This window comes from Mirounga angustirostris, unplaced genomic scaffold (genome assembly GCF_029215605.1).
Source record: "Mirounga angustirostris isolate CCGP_5_RB_7025 unplaced genomic scaffold, mMirAng1.0.hap1 SCAF_3, whole genome shotgun sequence".
In the NCBI taxonomy this organism is placed as follows: Eukaryota; Metazoa; Chordata; class Mammalia; order Carnivora; family Phocidae; genus Mirounga; species Mirounga angustirostris.
In genome coordinates, this window is record NW_026991711.1 from 142,678,302 (window position 1) to 142,696,765 (window position 18,464).

Consider the following 18,464-nt stretch of genomic DNA (forward strand, 5'->3'; position numbering starts at 1 on the left):
AAAACACAAATTCAGTCATTACAATCATAACATGGACTCTACTCTTTTCATAGAATGCTTTCCTTCGGCAATAAGTACACCTCATTAAAAAACGGAGAATGAAAGCATGACATTGTGATTAACCCTGTGTTATCTTTACAGTAGCAGAAACCCACAGCATACTTCACCCCATAAAAGTGCTAATATTTAGTAACTGGGAAAAGAATACTGAACAAACGTATAAGATCTTTGGGCAATGCTTTTTACAGAAAAAAAATGTACCATAAAAACTCCTTTGGAATTACATTCTATTATTTCATGGTCCAGATGGAGTTGTTGCATTATGTTAATTATTAACAAGGTAACAAAATATTAAACTGAAAATGTGTTAGCTCTAATTCCAAGTTGTATGTCTAAAGTGCTTATGGAAGGTTTTTGGCAACCCTAATCATTAGATATTTTATTCCTTTGTGTCTTTTTTTATTGATAGCAGGCTCTAATGGCTTCTCAAAAATCCCTACAACCTTGTATTAAGCGTATTTTAAGTGAACACTGTGAATTTTCCTATGGGAAAACGGTCTATTACAATCTCCCTTGGGGATTCTAAAACCTAGGTCTTTGCAGTGAGCTTTATTTATTCAACCCACCATAAAAAGTTATTGTTAGAAGGGAAGACAAAGGAAATAACTTGTCTGGGATTCAATTAAATTTCTCTAAAATATTAATATTGCTTTCAATTATGATAAAAATGAATTACTTGCTATCAACGGGAATGAAAACCTGGTTCAGGACAAGAAACATTTTCTTTAAAAGGTAGTAATCAGTCGCCCGGCTAGCTCAGTCGGTAGAGCATGAGACTCTTAAAATGTAACAAACATTGAAACATAACAGATAATCACCGTCAGAAATTATATATGAAAAAGAATATGACAGTATCTGAAAAAGACACCACTCCATTATTTTTATTCTGTTTGCTGAACATTTCAAATATTTTCCATTTAAATACTTTCTCTTTACCCAAAGTTACCAGCAACAATAGTATCCTTAAAAAACTTTTTTACAAATCCTGCATGAATACATTTTATTAAATAACCATTTATATTTCTGAACTATAATTTCATAGGAATTTTTATTAGGAATGTTTTTTTAGATTACTGAATGGAAAATATCCTCTCATTTATTATAATTCTACAAGAATCTGGGTAGTTCAACGTTCATGCATCTAAATAGGAACAACTGCTTAAGTATTTGAGAACACTCCCAAAAGAAGACATAGTTCTGAAGAGGCACAGACACCCCAGGATCAGAAAAGGCAATTCTGTCCTTGCTGTTTTTAACAAGACATCAAGACTAACTGGTTCTACCCAAATTACGACTACCATGAACATGTTTTTTAAGAGTTCCTACATTTCTCTATACCATCCTTTAGCCCATCTTAGGTATTACTAGGATGACCACGTAATTAACTATCTAAAAAAGGAGCACAGTTTTGAGAATGAAAGGGGATACTATTAATAGGCATAGCCTGGGACTGTCCCAAGCAAATGGGGATGAACGGTCACCTTAGTTACACCTATCTTCCTTCATAACCCTTCTGCTGCCATTAAGTTAAAAATGCACATGTGTAGCAGTTACCTTCTCCAAACTACAATTTCTACTTCCAGGACCATAAGTAATGATGGCAGAGGGAAGGGTGGGAGTAAAACAACCAGGCAGATTTCTTCCAACTTTGAAAAGGAAAAAAAGCAGACAAAAAGAAAGAAAAGACCTAAAGAAAATAAGATCAGCTACCAGAATAGGGCATAAATTGAAAACATTTCACCCTGTTGTCCCAGGTACTTGCTTCTTGCTTTCCTTTGAGCCCTTAGCCTACTGACAATAGGTTTAGTAGTTTATTGGAATTAATTTGTTATTGTTATTAAGCAGCTCTAATTTCAACTTAATTTGGCAGTCACACAAATAAATCTAAATAAATATTAGAATAAGCAGTAGTTAATTCTGTCAGGTTTCATTTGTGAACAATATTCAAAGCTATTGTAAAGGGTCCAGTGCTCTCAAATGGCAGCGATGCTCGTTAAGTCATTGTTGACTCATCCACAAATACTATATAATACCTACTTTTTTGCATATTGTCACAGCAGGGAAGACATTATTCACCACTACTGGTTTCTAGTCTTCTTTGTGTCTGCCTGTATCTAAGCCCCAATGTTCTGAGCCTAAGACTCAGAAAATAATGTGCTAACATATGACTCAAGCCAGCTTATGGCACTTGGCCTAAGGTTGACTCAGTTACTAAAACCACCATCACTGCTGTAAGCCCAGTGTAAGCTGATGTTATTTTTGACAATAGCATTTTTGGAGCTGGTTCAGATAAAGGAAAAAAAAAAAAAGCTTGTTAAGTAGGATTCTCATTTCAGGACAGCAGTATCTTATACAAACCATAAAACAAAGCCACTGTCTCAGGTGACATAAGTGAACTCTTGTTGTAAGTTAGAAATGATGAGCAGACTTTGCAGATCTATAACATGATAAAGTATATTTCATTAAGCATAAAATAAGTGCCAGTGAAAAGTAATAACCTGATTTTTATCTTCATTTAATATTAATCACTGAGACCTTACACTGTCAAAAATGAAAATTATGATTTAAAATATTTTACTAAAACCTACAAAAAATATTTTACTAAAACCTGAACATAGGAGGATTCAAAGGGAAAATGATCCCTTAAGTATCTGATCTTTTCATTACTACCTCCAAAACAGAGAATTTGGCTTCCTATGGAAAATGGCTTTCCTAGGCGTTCTTAATTTAAATATTAGGTCCTCAAGGGGATCCTGTGGTTGTTCCACAGCTATACCCACTTTTCCTATTATTTCTTTCCAAAAAAAGCTTAAAAACTACATTTCCTGTATGTTCTTGTTGCTAGGGTTCTAGATATGATTTTGGCTTCACCAATTATGAATGCTCAATTCGGTCCCATGCAAAGAGCCTCAGGGCTTACGGCATCGGGTTGTGATGCAATGGGCAGTAGCAGAGGTACGAGGTGGAAATGCTTCTCAATTGCGGCTGTAACAGCAGCTCCTTATCAAAGCCACGTTCTGTGATAGGCCAGAGAGTCACATCCAGAAAGTCGATTTTCAGCTATCCCAAATATTCTGGAAGTCATTTAATATGCTATAATAAACCCCTTTCTTATTGAATTAGCTAATATGAATTTGTTCTCTGCAGTTGACCCCTGACCAGTGCACTATTCCTTAAAGTGAGAACTCAAAATTACTAATTTCCTTATCCAAAATTTAAAAAAAATATGGAACATTATTTCTCCTAAAAAATAGAATTTTCATCTTCCCACCTTGGCCTCTTTTTTAATCTTTCTCCAACAATTTAGCAAGTTCTTAGCACATTATGCAAGTCCGTCTCCTATCTCTCTATACCTTCTCTTGCTGCTGTTAAGGAAAACAAGATGAATCATGCTGGTGTGTTCTGGGATTGGTGATCTGGCCATCCTTCCAACATAGGCCATGCCATTTACCTTCATTTGGAAACTTAGTTACGTTCTTGTGTGATGAAAACAAAATTTTCCCAACTGGGCTTTTACTTTGAAGTGATACTTCAGGTTCAGGTTGCTATATGAAGTTTCTATACAGAGTAAACAATTCAAGGAATGATATCAATGGGTGTGCAAGAAAGGTAAGAGATTCTACAGTGACTTGTGAACAACTAAGGCTCTGAAGGGGAGGCTTAAAATCTACTTCTCTAAGTGCACACTGATGAGTTTGAAGTAGAAAATAACCAGGGAGTTCCTGGAGTCAGAAATATATGCATTTGTAACTTAATAAAAAGCATACAGAACATATAGCGTTTTAACAACTGTTTTCAGAGCAAACATTGTTAAGCGTTCAGAAGTGAATTTATATGGAGACCTCATGGAACCACTTAATTCTCTTTTAAATTGCATAAACTCAATTCTTTAGAATATTAATATCTGTATTAGGTTTGCTGATTGCTGCATAACAAATTACCAAATGAACTGACTGGCTTAGCACAGCATCCATTTAATATTGCAGCATTCTGTAGGTCAGAAGTCTGAGTGGGCTTTACTAGGTTCTTTGCTGAGGATCTGACAAGGCTGAAATTAAGGTGTTGAATAAGCTGGACTCTTATCCAGAGGAACTCAGTTCTGCTCTCTAGACTACTGGTTCTACCCCCTGAGTCAACCTCCCTTTTATACGAACAGTAGCATCTGTTTGCAGCCAACTCGTTTTTTTTAGCCTACTTCCTGTAAATAGAATTTTGGGGTCCATCAGCCTCCTTTTACTTTGTACTCTTTTTGTTCCTTTCAGTTCTAACTGGTAGTGTTTCTGTTGATATAATTTTCTTAGAAATTTTGTGCCTCTTTTTTTTTTTAAAGCTTTTATTTATTTGAGAGAGAGAGAGCGTGTGAACACAAGCAGGGGGAGGGGCAGAAAGAGGGGGGGGGAGAGAGAGAGGGAGAGAGGGAGGGAGAGAGAAGCAGGCTCCCCGCTGAATGCAGAGCCAGAAACAGAGCTGTGCACAGGCCACACGGGGCCTAATGGGGCTCCATCCCAGGACCCTGAGATCATGACCTGAGCTGACGGCAGATGCTTAACTGACTGAAACCCTAGGCATCCCCCAAATTTTGTGTATCTTATGGATGACACAACAGTGTTCTCCATTAGACAGAGCCATATTCATAAGTCTTTTTGAGATAATTCCTTCTCTGTGTTTGGCTCCTGTTGAGATGGGTGAGGGCAACACAGATTCCTGGAAGCTCTCTAATTTAATTGCAAAGGGCTATGAGGCACAATCTTAAATTTTTATGACCGAATACTGATTATTTGATCTTTGAAAAGGTTTCAGCAAAAAGTTTTACAGCCACCCTTGTTTTTTTTTGTTTTTGTTTTTGTTTTTTTCCTTTTCTTTCTAGTTCTTTTCTTTTAGAGGTCTCTTAGTTTTAGCATCTTTTTGTCATCTGAATAAGTTGAGAACTTCCCAAATTTTTATGCCCTGGTTCCTTTTTGTTTTACAGTTCTTCCCTCAGTTTATCTCTTCTCTTGCATTTTTTTCTAAGTAGCAAGAAACAAGCCACATCTTAACACTTTGCTTGAAAACCTCTTTAGCTTATCCCAGCTCATCTTTCCCAAGTTCTGTTTTCCATATAACTGAAAGATACAATTCTACTCAACTTTGCCACTATGTAACAAAGGTCTCCATTCTTCTATTTCCTAATAACACGTTCCTCCTTTCCTACTAAGCCCCCACCAGCAGCATCTTTAATGTCCATATTTCTAAGAGTTTGTTCAAGGCAATCTAGGATTTTTCTATTATACCCCTCAATATTCTTCCAGCCTCTATCCACTCCCTTCTCCAAAGCTATTCTTATATATTTGTTACGACAGCACCCCACATCCAGGTACCTAATCTATCTCTTTAGAAAGATGCTATTTCCCTTGGTTCTTATTCTTTTCTTGGTTCTTATGTTTTTAACACCACAAATCTGGTGTTTATATTTTCATTGTGGGTTTAGTGCACCATCTTAAAAGGCACAGCAACACTTGATCACAATTCAGTAGTAGTCAATATCTACTATATAGATATATATACTGCGTTGACTCTATTTTACAAATAAGATGAACTGCCTTAGCACCTATGTTTGAATATGCACATAGCTTAATATGATGTCAATGACTGCAAATGCAAAGTTGATCTGTATCTTTCACAGTTATCTCCCAAAAGTCAGTAGGTCTACCCTTGAAATTAAGCTTCCATTAGTCTTTTGGGTTCTTTCCATCCATCTTTCCTCTAGTCACTCCATTTGAGCTTCTCACACAACCGATGCATAGATATCTTTGTGCCATCATAAGTCCTATTGATAGAAGCTACATCCTAATACCATTTTATTTTTCATTTTAAGGTAGCTTGGGAACATTAGAATATTTCTTGAGATAGATACGAAGTATATATGATGTTCAAGTCTTAGAGTTAGGGAAAAAAATGGATAATATTTTTGCTTCATAGGCCTTTTTCTTTCTTGGTTTGAACTTCAAGATCTGGGGCGCCTGGGTGGCTTAGTTGGTTAAGCCGCTGCCTTCAGCTCAGATCATGATTCCAGAGTCCTGGGATCGAGCCCCACATCGGGCTCCTTGCTCTGCGGGGAGCCTGCTTCTGCCTCTCCCTCTGCCTGCCGCTCCCCCTGCTTGTGCTCTCTCTCTCTCTCTCAATCTGTATCAAATAAATAAATAAAATCTTTAAAAAAAAAAAAAAGACTACTGAACTTCAAGATCTAATAGAGCTGAATTGTCCTGATACAAAAAATTCAATACACACAAAACTCTTTGAAAAGATTAATTCAACTTTTCGCAATATGAAGAAGTAAAAATAATCTTCACTAGAATTCAAGCACTGAAAATGTCAGTCCAAAGAAAGAATCTTGAAAAACTTCCAACTTAGTGAAAAGAAAGATTTATAACATAGTTGCCATGGTAACTGCAGTGTACCCTGTTGCAAACTAGTTTGTGGTTAGTAAGGTGGTTCTGTCTTAGGTTCTTCAGGATGAAAGACATTCTATAAATACAAAGTTTTGAGAACTCAAAAATAGTAGATCTTGAGATGCTTTCAGGAAGATATCTTAAAAATATATGCCTCTTCTGCCTTGGCTCTTTCTGGAGATTTAGTTTATGGGCTGCTTAGTCTGCATTCTTCTTCACTGTGGTGAGAGATACCAGCTTAGGCGGGGTATGGATTGGGTTTTCCCATGAATGAAGCCAATAGATCTTAGGTCATGGAGCTCACCAGAGTTTTCCTTGTTCCAATCATGGAGTGGTTCAAATGTACTTTGGTTTTAAGTGTCCAAAACATGTTAAGGACTTTTCTTGACATATAAATCATTTGATATATTTGAGTATGTCAAAAAATTAAGTCCATTTATGAGATACATAATCTATAATATTCTAGTATGTGTTAACTAAAAAACAAAACCTATATGAGTGAGGGTGTGTGGGAATGTGCATATGATGTATCAAAAACATGAATCATATACATTATTACAGTTTTAAATTTGGATTCTGAAAAAGCCATAAAGTTATAATAACCACCATAATAAATTCCTTGTAATTAAGACTTTGCATAACAACAAACTCTGACATCTTCTAATACCTACTTGTTTGGCACTTTGAAACATTAGCCTTAGAATTAGTGCTCATCCTTCTCAGAAGAGTTTACTAAAATTCTTGTGGTTTGGAAACTTTATTTATTTTTATTATTTTAACATACACTGTATTATTAGTTTCAGGGGTAGAATTTAGTTATTCATCAGTTGCAGATAACACCTGGAAACTTTATTTTTTAAAAAAAGCATTTTGTGCTCATTCCTTTTGTTAGTTATGGGGACAGTTTGCTATAAGCAATGGATTTTTATATTAAATGCTTTAGATATACACAGTGTAAAGATGAAAATGATTCCTAACTGAGGACACTTATTGTAAAGAATTCCAAAATATGTGAGGAATCATGGTTCAACTCATATATAGAGAAAGCCTCCTATTTGACAAAAGGTAGAAAAATAAATGAGTAAGGGGTGCCCGGGTGGCTCAGTCGTTAAGCGTCTGCCTTCGGCTCAGGTCATGATCCCAGGGTCCTGGGATCGAGCCCCGCATCAGGCTCCCTGCTCGGCGGGGAGCCTGCTTCTCCCTCTCCCGCTCACCCTGCTTGTGTTCCCTCTCTTGCTATGTCTCTCTCTGTCAAATAAATAAATAAAATCTTTAAAAAAAATAAATGAGTAAATGAACATTTTAATAATTGTATCAGTAAACATTGTGTGTGTGTGTGTGTGTGTGTGTTTTAACACATAACAGAACACCTCTGTGGGAATAAGTATTTAGAACTTTTTGAGTAACAGATGGCTTTTGACTTTTCCAACAGACTGCCTTGCTGCTGTACTTCTATCTTCTACAGAATCTCTTAAGTGATCTAATTATTGGTACACTTGTTTTTGGTTCAAAACATAGACACTGTATGGATTTAGAAACTGAAGTTCCAGGAAGGCTAAGGGACTTGCTCAAAACGAAGCTGTTTGAGTTTCAAAGCTGAGATTCACCTAAACTTTCTGATTCAAAAGCCTGAGGTGTTTACTCCCGTATACAATTTAGTACCAAACTCATGTAGATGGAAAGTATCTGACAATGAGAATTAACAGAAACAAAGTGAGAGTATCTCATAAACTTATATCGCATATTGTCATATCAAAGAAAGAACAGCCAAATGTTTCATTTCAACTAATTGCCAAAATTTCTCAGTCACAGGGAAATTAATGGGCAAAACTTAGAGGGACTCTCTTCACATTTCCTTACTTAATACTTCTCCCAAATAATTTAAAAACAAAAATACTTTCTATCATTCTATATGGAACTATTTTCTCCCTGAACTTTGTCTGTTAAAGTATCTCTTATATAAAGGAGATTCTACTTCTTTAAATGTTATGGCATTACACGTAGGTACAGTGTTTTCCCCAAAGTGAGTACTCAGTAAATACTTTAAATGACAACACCAGTTAATGGGCATTTCTTAAACTAGAAACAAATATAGCAGTAGTGGTAGTGATTAGATCAACCAAGGGATTCTGTAGAACAGATGTGGGAGAGCAGAGCAGTCTCTTGGAAGTTCAAATACAATTCACAAGACCAGTGGTAGCCAGGTTTGATTACATTACAAAAAGAGAGTACATAATGGTGATTCAGGAAGAAATTCCTGCTATGGTGACAGATAAACACCCTTCCCCTGGCCTAATGGGCTGTGAGAAAAAGCCACTGGTTCTGGGATGCTCTCTCCAGGTGGCTTGCTCATGGTGCATGGATGACATTGACCACTTTGAATATGCCCGAGGAACAAGAAAGGTATTAGGAAATGTGAGCACTAACCCGAATCTTGATCTCACATTTGTTGTGCTATTTGTTGGTTCATTAGTAAACCTAAGTGAAAACAACTCTAAATGGAACCTGTTTTCATTTGTGTCAATCTTCTAGCTCAGACTAGACTTAGAGGTCTGCTGTGGTGTAAGGCCCAACTGTTACCGCTAGTGAATGTTTACAAATAAAAGAGTTGTAGAATAACAAATCCAATTTGAATTCTAATAAAATAAACTAACTCCAGTATATTGGGAACTAAAGATACAGCTCAAAAACCATATGGCATTTCTTTAAAACATCATTTTAATATGCAATTAAATAAGGGGGGTTAGCATTTCAACTGAAAAACTATAAATGTAAATTGGACACCGACAAGTTTGACAATATTAAATTACTTCTGTGAGCAAGTCAACCAGAAGAGATCTCATAATATCCTAATCAAAAGAGAGTATTGCATAGCTTTCTAAGGTGGCTACTCCAAATGAGAAAATGTTTATCTAAATATGTAAGTCTGGGGAAGTTATCATGTATCCATTTCTGTATTTTTTGGATCAAATATTTTATCTCTCAAATCTTTGAGGAGGCATACTCCTTTATATTGAAAGAATAATGTAATTCCTTCTGTTGGATCTACAGAGGAGCATAGCCATTTAAATTGCTTAACAAAATTAAAGTAACTGTCTTGCATTTCTTGTTTTGTATAATGCCACTTGTTCACACAGCAGTCTTGACTACGACACTGTGAGATCCTTAAAGGCAAGAACCAATCCTATATTACTTATTTTTCTTCCTCCATCAGAGAAACCAGCACATGGTGAGTACCTAACAAAAGTTCCCAGAATTATATTACTCTCACAGAAAGACCCACATTCTATTTAGGAAAAATGTTTCCAACTCCCACCTTCCCTACATAATAGCAACATTAAACTCCCACTGGAGAAGGAAATGGTGAAGTGCAGCCAAGTTTCTCAAAAGTTTTGTGAATATATGTGGATAGAAAAAAAAGACAAGATTAAAGTGGCATTATAAACGCATTGGCCATTTCACTCTTGGATGAATGAAGGCATATAACCCATTTGGTATCCCAGTCAGCACCATTTTGTTTGAATATACAAGACAAAACTGCACATTCTTACAATCCTTTGAAAGCATTAGAGACTCTGGGTATATTTCTTCATCAACATCTAGAAACTACTTTTAGGTTTGGGGATGCTGCCAGCTCATTTGATAGCTTTATGCTAAGGGAGGAGGAGTAAGTGTTTTGGGCTGGGTGAAGCAAGAATAAGAGATTCTGAAGTTCACTGGGCATATTCTGAAAATATCACAAAGCAATAATAAAATATTCATTTCATGTATAAAATTCTTGGTTATAATCTAGGATTATCATTTTTATGCTTTATGAAACTAGATAGCAGGTGTGGGATAAACAATTTTTTTGACTTTTAACATAATAGTAACTAGTATATAAAGTTTCTAAATCTAAGCATGATAATAATTTTGCAGTTTTGTGTTGGTGATTCTATTTTTTTTATAGTTCTGGTATGTAAAAAAAATAGAACCTGATATAAAAAACTAATTTTACCTTGTGCTCAAGTTACTTGAAGAATCTTTTACTTTCAAACTCACATTTGCCACTTGAAATTAAGACACAGCTATGATACATGTGCATGTTTCTGAGTTACTTAAAATTCTGTATTAATTATAATACACTCATTACAAATATCCTTGGGGTCAATAGCTATAAGGTCCCTTAAAATTAACAGAGCCAGAGGTATTGTTACACTAAAATGTCATGATCAAGAGTAAAGGTTTAAGTTTTTAAACATCTTTTCCCCCAAATATGCCATTAGGACAATTTGCTTTTCTATTATCTATTTCTCCATTTAGAACTATGATCTGGGGGCACCTGGGTGGCTCAGTCGTTAAGCGTCTGCCTTCGGCTCAGGTCATGGTCCCAGGGTCCTGGGATCGAGTCCCGCATCGGGCTCTCTGCTCCGCGGGAAGCCTGCTTCTCCCTCTCCCACTCCCCCTGCTTGTGTTCCCTCTCTCGCTGTCTCTCTCTCTCTGTCAAATAAATAAATAAAATCTTTAAAAAAAAAAAAAAGAACTATGATCTGCTGAACCTTTTACGATGACAATATCCAAAGAGTCGACCAGAAAGAGATTTCAAGGGCAGGATCAAAATGACTGCACTTTTACTACTTAGTGACTAACCCTCAGTTCTCCTTACAATGATGGGAGATGTATGAAAAATCGGTAGCCTTGAATGAAATTGAAGGTCTCTCTACAGTAGGTTCTACAAAAAAGAGGGGGAATATAACAAGTGTGGTATATTAGGATATTCAGGATTACTGACCACTGGTGTACTGTTTAGACTCACTCTAAAAGTGGTTATTTCATTCTATAAACTGTGTGAGACTTCATTAGAAAATGCCCCGAGAAGATATTTATGCAAAATACTTGAAACTGCCCACTATTAAAATGTGTAATTGGGATCAGGCTGTTTTTGTGAGCTTACTTTTAAGACATTGAACAATTATAGATTCAGAGTTTCATTAATCAAAATACAACATGCAGGCTTTCCGTTTTAAAAAAACTGTTACAATAATTATGAACATTCTACTCAGCAAATCACTAAGGCTGCCAAATTGGAACCGCACTTTGAATATTATGTCAGAGTTTGTTTCTCTACTAGTCCATCGAGTTATAAATTACTGTTTTTTGCCTTCTGTAATTGTAGCTACCCTGCAATTTTTCAAGAGAAAACATCATACATATTGCCAACAAAGTCTGAAAAACCAGAATGATTTTGCAACTAGAATATTATTGTTTTTTTAAGTGGAAGTTATCATGATGCAAATGTTACATTAGAGAACGAAATCCTGACATTATAACATAAATTACCTATTTGGAAAATTCACGCATTGCTAACAAACATGTTGTGACTCATTAAACTTTCTTTAATAACTCATTAAATAAATGTATCCTGATATTTAGTTTTCATTGATTAGTATTTTAAAAATTCTTCATGTTCAAAGATGCTAAAATTTTCCTTAACTACCTCGAAAGATCAATGTGATTCCACAGGCATCTTCAAACCAATTTGAGATTAAACGATCTGATTCTTACTATTTAACTTTCTTCCTCATGGGTTTGGATTGCTAGAAAACAGATCTGGCTTTACCTAATTGTAAAGCCAGGGCAGAAAAGAAGAAATGAGCATTGGTGCTGGAGTAAGACAAATGTGGATTCAAGTCTGGCTCTGCCCCTTTTGATCTGTAGGGCCTTAGACACATTACCCTATCTAAGCCCCAATTTTCTCACCTACAAAGCGAGGCTAATAACACTGCCTGCCTTTATAGGAAAGTATCGAGGATTAAATGAGACAGTGTGCCTAGTGCTTAGCAAAGTAGACACACTCAATATATGTTAGCTGGTGTTACTACAGTCTTCCAAGGCAGCCCCAAATAATAGTTTGGTTATACTGGGGTCTAGTTCAGAGTACAAGCATTGGGAAAGCTTAGATCTTTAAAATAGGGTTTCTAAGTTCAATTTTTCAAAAGAAATTATTTTCTTTTTTCTTTTTTTAAAGATTTTATTTTTTTTATTTGACAGAGAGACAGCGAGAGACGGAACACAAGCAGAGGGCGTGGGAGAGGGAGAAGCAGGCTTCCCGCCGAGCAGGGAGCCCAATGACGGGCTTGATCCCAGGACCCTGGGATCATGACCTGAGCTGAAGGCAGACGCTTAAAGACTGAGCCATCCAGGCACCCCCAAAAGAAATTATTTTCAATCCCAACAACAATGCAGTGGCCAAGGACCTTCAAACAACATTATAACATTCAGGGTATTATGGTGAAGGCACAGCATCGTATGTGCATTTTTATGGTAATTTATAGAACTCAGAGTGCTACCTCATACATGAATGACTTCATGTGACTGTAGCTGCAATTCCATGAAGCAAGCCAAGTAAATAGTACCTCCAGTTGACCCTTATTAAAGGCAGATTGACAGCATTTGGTTACTTAGAAAAGCTCGCAGGATTAGTCACCAATGGAGCTGTGATGAAAGTTCAGTTCTTCCTAGTCTGGTACTTCCTCCATGTTCCCTTTCCACACAAAGTATAGTAAGTCTCATTTTATGGGAAAGAAAAAAAAAAGGCTATGATAGACACTGATATTTATCAGAAGTTGAATGCAAGTCTCCCTTCAGAAAATGCCTCTGTGGTAATTTGTGATCAGTTTTAAAGCTGAGTCCATTTAGAACACTTTTATCAAAAGCCTTCTCTAAGGATTGGCTCTGTGGGAAATATCAGAGTGAGCTCACAGAGACTCTGCCCTCAATAAGTTTAAAAGCCAACTGGAAAAATTGCCAAAAGTTAAAAAAAAAAAGCCCCAAGCCCTAAAAGTATAGGACTATAAAAGATGATGTAAATATATTTTCTTTCTTTTTAAAAAAAAATTTTTTTTTTAAGATTTTATTTATTTGCGAGAGAGAGAATGAGAGACAGAGAGCATGAGAGGGAGGAGGGTCAGAGGGAGAAGCAGACTCCCTGCTGAGCAGGGAGCCCGATGCGGGACTCGATCCCGGGACTCCAGGATCATGACCTGAGCCGAAGGCAGTCGCTTAACCGACTGAGCCACCCAGGTGCCCAATGTAAATATATTTTCAAAAGTGGATCCTAAGAAAGGGCTAGTGATGATTAGAAAAAAAGGAGTGATCTCAAGAAGGTATGGAACTAAAAAGAAATAATAATAAAAATAATTCTATCTCATTAAAGGAATGGTCATATATTATCTGGAACTTCTGAGTTAACTGGCAAGAGAAGACTGCAGTTGGAACTTGGAACTTCCATCAGCGCTTCCTACAATTTAAAAATATTTATGTTGGTAAACTTTATTAAATTCTGCTCATCATATCCATTCAAATGCAAGTGATATACCAGTAGGCCTTAATATCTGGAGAGGCTTTTCCAAAGTCAATACTTTTGCATATTGTAAGTATTCATAACTATGTTATAGGGCTTATTCTATACAGATTTTAATTTGTTGCAAAGGAAAACAGCAAGTTTGTTTAGGAGGAAACGTTCTTGCCTGCTTATAAATACTATCTTTGTCAAAGTGGTTTCTGGAGGGAATTTCTCAGACTATATTTCCAAGGAGTACTATAACATTTAAAATTGTAAAATGTCACTATGCCTACACACACCTTTTAACTGAATCCAAAAAACATTTTATATTCGGTAGCACAAGGGAATAGTATTTTCTTTTCATACAGGGTACGTAATTGTTTAGTGATTTGTTTTCCACATTGCATATTTTAAGAGGTCCTCATATGATGTTATTTTGTTTCTGACTCCATATCTGTTGAAATGGTATATCTTACATCTTTAATATAAGAAAGCCTTTTCCCACATATCAAGGATTTTGAGTACCTAATAGAAGCATGCTTAAAATACACCTTGTCTGGCAGAGGGGTTTGTGTTTCTGGTGATTGACAAATAAATGCCATTTCTAGTCACTTCTACTGATTTACTGGATGGACTTTTCCATATACATTGTTTGGACACACGAACTTTGTGTGCCTTCACAGAAGCCCTTAACTGCTCTCTTTTTTTTGCCCTGTCTTGGTCTACACCCACCCCTCCACTTTCTGATTTGGGTACTGTAACTCAGAAGTGCAGGGCTGGCACCTCCCAGAGGTGCGGACCTCAGTCAGCAGAACGCAGGAGTCAGGAGGGAGCCTGGGGGGCATCTTCCTCACAAACTGTCTGCAGAAGCAGTTCCCCAGACCTAGCAAACACACCTGCTGGCTGAGGTGCTGTGCCCTTTCCAGATTAATTTTGACAAAGTCGCCAGCACTGTATCTCATTGCTCTGCAGCTTCGCTTGCCTGACTAACCCTTCTTTCTGTGTTCATACTGTCCTGCACTCACACTCTCAAATAAAATCAGAACTTGAATCTTTGCCTCAGGCTCTGTTTTTTAGAGCAGTGATTCTCAAAATGTAATGTGGATACAAATCACTTGGGGATTTTGTAAAATAAAATACAGATTCTGTGTCAGGAGATCTGGGATGGATCCTGAGATGCTGCATTTCTAACAACTTCCCAAGTGACATCCACATTGTTGATCCTTTACATTGCAAGGTTCTAGAAGACATAAAAAAAGACAAAACTCATCACCACTACAAGGTAAGCTCCTTGAAGGGTCAAGACTTTGTCTCTCTTTCTATATAGAGAGTTTTTACTGTTCTAGCCTTTGAGTTTACAACGATGCCTGGAAGGTGGGAAAGTCACAACAGATATTTGTTGACTGAATAATAAATGAATAAATTCCCTTAGATGACTTTAGTCATCTCTAGTCATGGTAAAAAACTCTAATTTTAGCTTTCAAAATTCTAGGGTAAACTGCATTGTCTGGCAGTGGGTTTTCTGTATTTCTGGTGACTGACATAAACATTTGCAATGGACTGGATGTTTACGTCCCTTCCTCTCCAGAATGCATATGTCGATGCCCTAACCCCCAAAGTAATGGTATTAGGATGTTGGGCCTTAGGGACCTGATTAGGTCATGAGGGTGGAGCCCTCATGAATAGGATTAGTGCCCTTATACACGGACCCCAGAGAGATCCCTTGCTCCTTCCACCCTGTGAGGTTACACAAAAAGACAGCTGTCTAGGAAGCAAGGCCCTCACCAGAAACCAAATCTCTTGGTGCCTTGATCTTGGACTTCCCAGTCCCCAGAACTGTGAGAAATCAATTTCTGTTATAAGCCACACAGTCTATGGTATTCTGTTATAGAGGCCAAACAGATTAAGACAATGTTGAATACCAAAGGTAGCTATACAGTTCTATTACCCCAGCATCAAGGGGTTAAAGCCAAAAGCCCATGAAATGTTAAGAGTTACATTTTAGGAACCGGTTTTTGGTTTGGAAGCATAGATGGATAGTACGAGGTATCAAGTTCAGGAAGATTTTCACAGGCCAACCTTCCTTTCAAAAGCCTGGTTGTCTTCTGTTGGGGGCCAGGGAACAAAGAGAAGTGTGCTTACGATCCATTATATTGGTAACATCTTATATTTACTCACCCAGCACTTCACTTTCCATGTACCTTTTACTGTGGAGGGTAAATGGCAGTTTTCTGCTGAATTTTAAAATAGTGCATCATGTATAATTCATAAAAACTGCCAGTAGCATCAACGTCCTCTTCTGGTGTTTGTCCTACTTAAGAAATGTCACACGTTAGACTTCTGTGATAGGTGTTATGCCTATTATTGGATGTAACTGACCTTGTCCTGCTGTCCCTTCCATTGCTACCAACAACCATTTGGAGATTAAAGGTTTTTTTTTTTTTTTGCTGACAACATCAGTAGCTATTCTTTTCTTGTTACACTTTTACTGTTGTCATAGGGACACGGAAACAGCTGAACAGAGTTTTTACATATGGAGTTCCTGATGGAGAGGTGATATTAACCATGCTACTATGTGTCACTGAATTGTTTCTAAATGATTGCATCAAGGTCAGGCTCTTGCCCTTAAATTTTAAGGAATTTTCAAAGACAGCAAGAATACTTCCTACCAGGAAATCTCATTTGGAAGACTTACAGCAGTTCTCAAAGTGTGGTCCCTATACCGGTTGCTCTGGCATCACCCATCAACTTATTAGAAATGCAAATTATTGTGCTCTGTGATGGTTCACCAGCCCAGTTAGCTGGTAAAAATTATTTCTGGGTGTATCTGTGAGAATGTTTCTGGAAGAGATCAGCATTTGAATCAGTAGACTGTTAGTAAAGAAGATCTGCTCTCACCAGTGTAGGGGGCATAATCTAATCTATTGAGGACCCACACAGAACAAAAAATGGAAGAAGGGTGAATTTTCTCTCCTTAAGCTGGGATGTCCATCTTTTTTCCTTGGACATCAGAGCTCCTGGGTCTTGGGCCTTCAGACTTGGACTGAATTGTATCACTGGCTTTCCTAGTTCTCCAGCTTGCAGGTAGCAGATCATGGTACTTCTCAGCCTCTGTAACCATGTGAGCCAATTCCTATTATAAATCTCTTCATATATATCTCTTTCTTTATAAATACTATTGGTTCTGCTTCTCTGGAGGATCCTGACTAATAGAGGCCCCATCCCAGGCCCTTTAAATCAGAAACTCTGTAGCCTGTTTTAACATTTAAGTCCTCCAGGTGATTACAAAGCATGCTAAAGTGTGAGAACCAACTTCTCTATTATCTTCCCGTCTGATAGTATTGATGAGAAATATTAAGGTTCTCAAGAATGCAGAGATAAACTGAAAGAAGATGTTCTACATCAGAGTTTTTGAAAATCTAAGGTATAGAACAGCATTTTTAGAACTGGGTTTGAACTATATATAGTACCACAGGAGAAGTACTTATTAAAAATACATAAGCCTAGGCCCCACCCAGACCTAGTGAATCAGAGTGTCTGAGTCAGGGCTGATTGCCTCTTTAAGGGCACACCAGACAGTTCTGAGACACCAAGTATGATAACCATAGAATAAAGTATAGCTTATGTTAACACCAGTTATCTCTGGGCAATGGGACTGAGAATGATCTTTACTTTCTATATACTTTTTGCATTTCTTTTTTTTGAGTTGGGTGCAATGATCATACATTACTTTTATAATCAGAAAATAACAATAAGGGAATTATTTCAGAAGAATAAAAGTGGACAGAATAGCATCAAATCATCTTGGAGCCTTGGGAACTTGAGGGGCTGATCTATTTTCGTGACATTATTTATATCAGAGGGGTGCAAAGCTCAGATTCTAGCATAAGACTGGCTGGGTCCTGATCCTAGAGGCACTTATGAGCTATGTAAATCTCCTCCCCCAGAGCTATGTAAATCTCCTCCCCCAAACCTCAGTTTCCTCATCTCTCAAGCAGAGGTAGTAATAACAGAATCTATTTCACAGGGTTGTTGTGAGAATCCTATAAGTACTTAGTATAGTGCTTAGTACATAATGGGAATTCCAATGTTAGATGTTAGCAGTACAAGGATATCTATGTTTTCTGATTATTTATGGTGCTAGGTTTTATGGCTATTCTTAACTCTATTTTCTATGAGTCATATATTAATCAATCCATCCATTCTTCTTATAATGCTCAAACAACAACAACAACAACAACAACAAAACCAAAACACCTGGCCATGGCTCTAAGTGGAAGATGTCCCTCTTCATGGATAGTAACTCTTCTGCATCATCCTGGACTTGCATTCTCTCATCTGACTCTGGTCCATTGCCATGATTCTCACTCTCCTTCCTCTTGACAAAAAACCTCTTCTTAGCTCATTTTCCACCCAATGCCCACTGCCTTCATGCTTCCATTTTTCTCCTTTCAGTTTGGTGTCTATTAGGTAACAGACACCATATTTATTTGACTTCCAAAAGTTGCAACTGTTGGTTATTACTGTGCATTTAATAAATTTTTGCCAAATTCTCTTAGGATTAAAGTTCAGCATTACTAGCTATTTTTTTCCACCTTGACATAATTAATGGTTTGGGTTTCTGAAGCTCCGTCTGTCAGGTAGAACATTTC

At 37.1% G+C, this 18,464-nt stretch overlaps 1 protein-coding gene across 4 annotated transcripts in view; it reads right to left on the minus strand.

The window, feature by feature from the left end:
* Nucleotides 1-18,464, minus strand: part of ZNF385B (zinc finger protein 385B) — a 396,676-nt gene that overhangs the window by 134,780 nt on the left and 243,432 nt on the right. The window contains exon 1 of one of the 4 annotated variants that reach the window (XM_045868427.3): nucleotides 2,098-2,356. The exons of the other annotated variants lie outside the window; for them this stretch is intronic. Coding sequence (XP_045724383.1) covers nucleotides 2,098-2,107 — 10 coding nt within the window. The 5' untranslated portion in view covers nucleotides 2,108-2,356. Of the gene's footprint in view, nucleotides 1-2,097; nucleotides 2,357-18,464 lie in introns of those variants that run through there. 4 annotated transcript variants of the gene reach the window in all.